General features: G+C 32.1%; 1 protein-coding gene across 1 annotated transcript; it reads right to left on the bottom strand.

Moving 5' to 3' along the window:
* Positions 1-1791: 1791 nt before the first annotated feature.
* Positions 1792-2867, bottom strand: LOC145049856 (uncharacterized). Its single transcript, XM_078998203.1, has 3 exons — positions 2619-2867; positions 2508-2512; positions 1792-2425 (listed from the first exon to the last, which is right to left on the bottom strand). The coding sequence occupies exons 1-3, from the start codon at positions 2865-2867 to the stop codon at positions 1792-1794; spliced, it is 888 nt and encodes a 295-aa protein (XP_078854329.1).
* Between the last annotated feature and the right edge of the window lie 6144 nt (positions 2868-9011).

Below are 9011 nucleotides of genomic sequence, written 5' to 3'. Positions count from 1 at the left end.
AAATACATAATTTTAACCCCTGAAATAGTTTTTTCTACCCTTTTTACCCCCTTTTTTGAGAAGTTTATCATTTCACTCCCTTGAAAGTTGAATTTTTCGCAAGTTATGGCTTAATGGGCCAAAAAGCCCAAATTTTGGCCCATTAAGCTACGATTTACACTTCTAGCCCTTAAAAGAGTATGATATCCATAAAAACATTTATTTTTACTGATTTGACTCTTTTAGACCTTAAGAAACCGTGAATGACAATTTTTCCCCAAACTTTTGCTTATTTGACAAAAATAACCCAATAATGAGTCTTATGTTGTAACATGTTTATTTTAACCCTTATAAGGTAGATTTTTCTTAACTAGTTATGTGTAATACACCCTAGATCACATATTTTTCCCTTATGAACTATAGATCTCAAAATATCTTTCATTTTTGGCACGTATTTACCATATATACACATGAAATCACACATAGCACACACATATACATAGATCTACACATTTTACTTGTATTTTCCCCCATAAAACATATGAAAACCAAAAATAAAGGGGTATGAACTCACCTTGAGGTTTGGATTTGGTTTTGATGAAGATTTGAGAGAAGATTTCGGGCTAACAAGCTTCTTTAGAAGTCCTTGAGCTTAGATTGCTTCTAAGGAGTATGATCATGAAGTTGAATGAATTAAAAGATGATTTTTGATGAGGTATAGAAGTTAAGCTTTGGATTTAAGTAAGATTTACCAAAGATTTGTAACTTGAAGTGATTTTTGAATGAAAAACTCCTTGGAATGCTTCTAATTCTCGAAAATTTGGATGAAAAGAAGAAGAGAGTTCTTATGTGTTTGAGAGATATTTTTGAGAGAGTGTGTGTGTGTTTGAGTTGGTTTCGGCCGAGAGTGGGGGAAGGAGGAAGAAAAGGAGGGATTTTGCATAGATACATGTGATTACATTGTTATATGTTATATACTAAGCTTGGTTGACCCCTAAACAAAAGTGAGGTGTCATTTTCCCTTTAATTCCTCTACTAATCTCTTTTCTTTCTTTCTTTCTTTTTTAACTTTGGGCCGAGAGTGGGAGATAGGAGAAGTGTTTTGTGCCATTTGTGCATAATGTCTATAGTATAAGGCCCAATTTGATGGTTTTCGGCCCATTGGGCTCCTATGATGGTTTACGGCCCCATTTGTTAAGAATAATGAGTTTCATAGACCATTAAAGCTAATTAGGTTAGTTATGGCCCAATAAGGTCCATTAGGGTATTTTATTTCATTCTAAGCCCAATATGGCCCAAAATGTTAAAATAAATGGGAGTGGGTCCAATTAGGGCCCATTTAAGGGTCCTAAGCCCAAAATAGTCAAATTGGAAGCTTATTGGTCCATTAGGCCCAATAAGGAAATCTTAGTCCAAAACATATTTAAACCGGGATTTTTAGGGTTTCCAATCTTTCGTTGACTATTTGAAAGTTTGTATAGGGTGTTTGATGGAAATTTTTGTTCTTATTGAATAAGCATCATACATGCTTTCATATTTTTGGTTCACAAATGTTATCATTGTTGTTGTTACATGGTATAGAATTCCTAGTTGTGACAAAATTGTACATGTCTTGGCTCCGTAGGCGAATACGTTGCAATATTGCGTCCTTTATCTTCGACAACCATGTTATGCATTATGATACATGCATGCATGATATATCGTAGAGTATCTAACTTATAAGGTCTCGTCGCATGTTCAACTATGTGTCACTTTGATTTCATAACCCCAAAAGCACGTTCAACGTCCTTACGTGCTCCTTCTTGTCGACTATTAAAATATTTGTCCCTCTATTGGGTGTCGAAACGCCTTCACAAACGTGGAATATTGTGGATATATTCCATCTGTAAGGTAATACCCAAACTTATATTCATTTCCATTCACTGTGAAAGGAGCATCTAGGTCTTTTCCTGACAAAAGATTGTCAAATATTGGTGATTGATCGAGAACGTTGACGTCGTTGTTAGAACTCGAAACCCCAAAAAACACATGCCAAACCCGTAAATCTTGTGAAGCAACAACCTCTAATACCAACGAAGGTGCTCCATGATGACCGCTCGAATACTTGCCTTTCCACGCCACGGGGCAATTTCTACATTTCCAGTGTGTGCAGTCAATCCTCCCAAGAATACCCGAAAAACCATGTCTTTCTTCATGCATCGCATATAGTTGTTGCATATCATGCAACGAAGGTTTGAACAAGTATTGGTCACCGAAGGTTTCGACAACACCTCTTGCCAATAAATACAAACTTTCTCGTGCGGTCCTCTCAGACATTCTCATATAAACGTCAACAGAATCAAGCGACTCCCCCATTGCCATAAGTTTAATTGTAGGAACACATTTTTGCAACCCTGTGAAACCTCGTTTGCCTCTAGCATCATATCTCATTTGGAAAAATTCATACCTAAATAAATATTAAACATGTAAAATTTGTATTTATTTTATCTAAAAGTGACATTTTATAAATTATAAAAGTTGAAACAAACGATACCTAAATAAATATTAAACATGAAAAAATTGTATTTATTTTATATAAATTATAAAAGTTGAATCAAACGATACATTGCTTCCATAGTGTTGGCTATCCTTTCAAAGACATTTTTTCGCAAACGAAATCTTCTTTTGAAATCGTTTGGCTGGCAGACATAATTTTCCGCAAAGTAATCGTTAACTAGTCGTCTATGCCCTTCCTCGTGATCTCTATTTAACGCCGCACGTCGCCTGAGTAGTGGAGTTGGATCTGACTGTATCAAACTGTCTGTATAATACCGGTACATCATACTCACGAACAAATCGTCTTCGTCGTTATCTTCGTTGTACGGATGGACCGGATCAAATTGATCCATATTTTGATTTTGAAATATTAAAAGAAATATGTAGTTGAGAGAAATTTATGTTTATTGTATTTTAAAAATAATATAAATTGTATGTATTTATAGTTTAAATAAAATTTGTTTTTTTTAATAAGTGACCGTTTTAAAAAACGGTTGAAATCGTGACCGTTAGGAGCTAATAAAAAGACCCGCGATTCCGTAGAAAGACATCACAATTCCTTGTGGAAAAAAAACTATTTCCTGAGACGGAAATAAAGATATCAAATTTCTACCAAGATAACTCGAGGTTCCAACCAACAAGAATCCTAATGAACCTAAAAAAGGATAACAACCCAACATAAATTACTTGTTTTTCGAGCCCCCATTATAGGTTTTATCCATATATGTTCTGATCGACAACTCATACTTGATCCAGTTGATTTTTTTGGAATTGATAGAATACCCCAAATGAATTTGACTTTAGTCCTTTTTTTTCCAAAGTAACTCGCATCAACTAGCACTAGTTTGATGTGATCCTTTACGAGTAATTCATTAAATTCGTTAGATCTAAACTAATAACATACCCTTCGTACGATCTCACTAAAGATAGTCAAATAGATAGACCAACTTTACAGTTCAGCTATCCGTCAATTCGGGTCTATTTGAAAATAGCTAGAATCCATTGATCCCTATAGCATTTTCTGGAGACATAAGAGTTTTTCGGCGGAAGCCGCTTATACCATATTTTGCTAAATAGATATATGTGTTATGATACAAGCGTCAGTTTTGAAAAAAAATAGATGAGATTTTGTGCCATCGGCTCTAAACAATCTTGTTTTTTTGAACATGAAGAAATAAAGAAGCCATTGCGATTGCCGGAAATACTAGGCCTACTAAAGGCACCAAAACAGAGGGAAAGTTAAGAGTTGTCATACAATGGCTACCTCGATTTACTATTTGTACCTGTTATTATTATTTATATTTTATATTTATAATATAAAGATATCTTATTATATATAAAGATATCTTATTATAATTTGATAATTCTAAATTGGAATTATTATTATTACTTAATAGCTATTAACTATAAATATAAGTATGTATCTAAGTGAGTATATAATGTAGTTTTTGATCTTTCTACATGAAAGATTTGAAAGGATATGGATGAGATATTATTTTCTTCATTTTTTGCTCTTGTCTTCGAATTTCATTTACTAAGCAAAAAGTTTCTTAAAAATTAATTAGATTCTATTTATATTGAATATATTGAAGGGTTTGTTAGAATCCCATCCATCAAGGATTCTTAGTCAAAATAGGATTATCGTAAGATATAAAAAAAAAAAAAGAAAAATTCTATATTTTATAAATTTTCATTATATATGACGAGAAGAGTATATTTTTTTGATTTGCCTAATTTCACGAATTTTCGTGATAACGTATCTTAACATAACACCTAATAACGGCTACGTTGGGCGGTGTTCCACCCATTATGGCATCGTTATTAGGGTGCCAAATCAGATAACACGCCTTCCGCGGTGCCCACACTCGGCTCTGTCATAGTTGAGAGCGTTGTTACATATATTGTTTAGTCACTTTAAAAACATCCTCCTTTTCTTTATATTTATTTATTTGTTTATTATTATTTTTTTCCAAACCTCTTGTTTGAAATAAGCTTGCTCACAATACTATCTCTCCCTACCCCACTCTTATGGAATTGTAGGACTTATTTGTTATTTTTGTATAATTTTGAACAAAAAAATTATCTACAACGTTAGAAATATAACTTCGTGATAACAAGGTTACATGAGCCAAACATCCTAATCAATGGCCATAACTTTGTCTACGGCTTAAAGAATACGAATATGCGACAACTTCACAAATTTGTTCTATTTCATCAAAATTAAATTCAATTTTTACAGGATATTTTAGCGGACTTTTATGTCGGATAGGGATGTTAACGGGTTCAAATACGATATGGTAGCCTCCCCCGAATTCCACATGTTCTTCTGTTACTCGTTTGATTTTGATTTTGGAAGAACAATATAATAAACAAACCCAATACCAGTTATATTGTATGCACTTTGTAATCATAAATTAATAAGATGATACTATGAAAATGTAAGATGATATTTACTGGAAAGAAAACTTCGTCATACTAATACATATTTGGTTTCTTCAAAAAATGATTAGCCCACGAATCAATTAGTCAAGATCATCAAACTAAAATCGTAATGCCTTTGGTTTCTTAGCAAATTACTACATTGATGCCATAAAGTATAAAATTATGATCAATAGCATAGTATGCTGAAAACTACAAAACTACATAATGATAAGATAAAACTGCAAAATTGGTTCATGTGGTATTCAAAAACATTGGATAAGATCCAAAAAGTTTTCAACTTGCATGGATGGTCAGAAATCAAAAATTTCCAATGAATTTGGTCCAAAAATCATGAATTTCCTATGAATTTGGTTCATGAAGCACTTGAAAGGACCGTTTTGCCCTTCTAATTTTTTTGTACTTTTTCATATTTATTTTTATACTTTAATTGAAAATAAAAAAATGCTCACACACACATACACACACTCACACACTCACACACACACACACACACACTCTCTCTCTCTCTCTCTCTCCCTCCCTCGCTCTCTCTCAAATCGGATTTGGTCCCAACCCGATCCTTCATCATCCCTATTCATCCACACCTCCATTTTTCCGACAATATCATAACCACCACCGATTATCACCTCCTGTCCATTTCAAAGACAAATATGGGTTTACCAACAATTCTTCCTATAACAATCCTTTAAATTCACCACCAAAGCTTAATCTCTCAATAACAGATCATTAAATTCATGGGAGTTTACTAGTTCTCAGGAATCACCAATTAAGACCTGCTCCATTCCCTACAAATCTTGGATTTGTTGAAAGAGCAACAAGATCACAATTCACTGGAATCATAGAAGAATACAAAAACATAAACAGACTATTAATGTTTTCAACTAAAGATAACATAGTAATATGTGATTCCAGGGAGGAATCATCAGTTTCTGAACAAATCCTAGGTGGGAAAAATGAAACTGAAACATGAATGAAAGGGTATAGTAAGGAGAAAGGGGTGTAGATAAAATAAACGAATGGCGAATGATTTAGAGTTTACCAGTTCTGAGTTAGATAGATTAAACCAAATAAACAAGCACAAATACTTAGAATTTCATAAATGGCTTTCAAAACAAGGTATGACTTTGACGGTCAAACCTCCATAACCAGAGCTTCAATCAATGTCAACGTACTTTAATCGGCGGCAGATGAACTCTATATTAGGGTTAAGCGTCCTCTGAACCGGCCTTCATTGGTTGTGGTTGCAAGAATCATCGACAAATAAGGCCCAAGTAGGATTTTAACGGTGGTAGAACTTAGAAATGCTTCGTGTGGACCAGGGCTGATCGTTAGCCTCCATGCCTTCCTTCAACACCTTCGATCCATATCTACAGTATCCACGAGAGATCCATCTCCACTATCGACGTCGAATTGGCGGTGAGGGTCACCATTAGTGGTGGTGTCATTTAAGGCTTATCGAGAGAGAGAGAGAGAGAGAGAGAGAGAAAGAGATTGTAGGTTTTATTTTATTTTCTATTTTTCTATAATTATTTAAATATTATAACAAATAAAAAATAGAAAAAAATAATAAGGACATAATATTCCTTTCAACTTTTTCAGGACCAAAACCAAATGAATTTTTTTTATTTTGGACCATCCATGTAAGTTAGAAAGTTTTTGGAACATATCCAAAATTTATTGAATACCGGACCAATTTTAAAGTTTTCTCTAATGATACATATATATATATATATATATATATATATATATATATATATATATATATATATATATATATAGGGTTAGGTTATTTTGTTTCTGGTAACTATTGTGTGCCAGAATGCACAGATCTGGACCATTGCATGGAATATAATCAAATGTCATGATATGAGGGTCTATGATAGTAGAATAGGATAACATGTACCATATAATCACACAAATTTCAGCATAAGGGCATTTTAGTCAATTAACCTATATTAAAAAAGGAAATTTTCGGATTTTTAGGGATAATTAATTCCTTTATTTTTAAAAATCTGAATATTTTACATTAATTAAAATTTAAAAATCCGAATTTATTCTGTTAGAATGACAGAATGCCAACCACAAACTAGTAAATATAATTTTCGATTTTATTCTGTCAAAATGACAAAATGCCAACCATAAACTAGTAAATATATTTTCGATTTTATTCTGTCAGAATGACATAATGTCAACCATAAACTAGTAAATACACTCTGAAAAGAATATACAAAATCAATTCTTGAACTAATAATATACCAAATAATTACATTGTATGATTGTGATTCATTGAGTAATAACAACATACTGAAAGAATAATAAGTGTAATTCTTAAAAAATAACAATATTCTTAAACAGTGAGTGTGATCATTCTTTGATTCATTCTTCAAACATTTCCCATCAGGTCTTCAAGCCTTTTTTTTATCACAAATTCATTGCCAAATATTTTGTAGTGATACATTGTAACAATTGCACATTAAACATATAAATAATTAACTACAATTCTATCAAAATACAATAATAATATTCTTATGGAATACACTATTCTTGCATAATGGTTTTGAATATTCAATTTCTCTTTATGTATAAAAAATCATGTTACAAGAAAAAAAAACCTGATAAGCATCAAAGTTTAACTTTTTCAATACCAAATAAAAACAAAGAAGACGAACATGATAGATTTTCATTAAAATCTCATCAACAACCTCATAAGCATCTTGACATGCTGCTTTATAAACTGGTCTTGCATAATATCGAGGATCATGAGGTTTACCAAGGGTCTTTAAATTGTCGATTCATCACATACCAATTTGAAAACTTGTTTTACTTCTTCGGGTTCCCTATGTTTCTTCTCAATATCCTCAACGTATTTATTTACAAATTCTGGCAGAATAAGGAACTAGCATCAACCTATTTGTTATGAAAAGGCATCCAACCAGATCTAAATTAACGTATATAGTTCTGAAAAGAATAAGGAACAAAGCGAAGTAAAAACAAAAGATTATTAACTATTTTTTCATTGAAGCATTTTATCGAACACATAGAGGCCATGACAAAATGTTATTCTTTGTAAATTCATGAGTATGCATTTAATTCAAAGAATGAGTTTACTGCACCTGTTGATTCTGTAAGAATACGAAATTCATTGTGAATGAAACTCAAACAAATGAAGATGAAGAAACGAGATTAGATTTCAATTTTCAATTTCATGGAAAATTATAGACACGATCAAAATTCTCTCATTTATGGCTTCGAGTTATTTTCAAAAAAACGCATTTTGATTTAGAATCACAAATCAAGTTTGAAAACCTCAGAGTGCATAATCGGAAACCAATTAACACATTATTCTCAAAAGATGGAGTAAATTACAAAAACAGAAACAAAGTTCAAGAAGATACATGTGTAGAATTTTGCAACATATCAACTTATCTGTTGTCCGAAGATTGTGGTGTCGGTGTACGGAGGCAAGTGCGGACGTATTTTGGCGATAAAAGCATGAGCACCGGCTGTGACTAAGGAAGACGAAGAAGCTGCAGATGCCGATGATGCTGAACAATTGTGATGTCGGCTGATGATTTTGTAGGGTTTCAAAATTGATTTTCCTAATTTAAATGGATATTAAATGTTTTGAATATTTTCTATAATTAAATATGGCATAGATTACTATTATACCCTCAAATAATTTATTAATTATTTAATTTTTTGCTAATTTGTGATTGGTGTATTCATGCACACAATAGTTGTCAAAAACATTTGAACCTATATATATATATATATATATATATATATATATATATATATATATATATATATATATATATATATATATATATATTTCACATGAAGTGTGCTTATTTTGCGTACAAGATAAAAATCATGTTATGGGGTGTATTTCGTGATATAAGATAATAATTTTGTAATTATAGAAGAAGAGAAGTAAGTGGGTGTGTTTTATCAAGTCTTCGTAATAAAGGTAGCAAAATGTAACATTTTAGTATAAGCGAGTACATGTTCCCGCTCCCTAAAAAGTTTCCCTTCTATATTCCCTCGCATTTATC

Source organism: Lactuca serriola, chromosome 5, assembly GCF_051521515.1.
Source record: "Lactuca serriola cultivar US96UC23 chromosome 5, Lser_US96UC23_V15, whole genome shotgun sequence".
Classification (NCBI taxonomy): Eukaryota; Viridiplantae; Streptophyta; class Magnoliopsida; order Asterales; family Asteraceae; genus Lactuca; species Lactuca serriola.
This window is presented reverse-complemented; position numbering and strand designations above follow the sequence as displayed.

What these genes read in the sequence shown, in the direction of transcription:
- LOC145049856 (XM_078998203.1), bottom strand. Translation starts at nt 2,867, where the DNA reads ATGGATCAATTTGATCCGGTCCATCCGTACAACGAAGATAACGACGAA.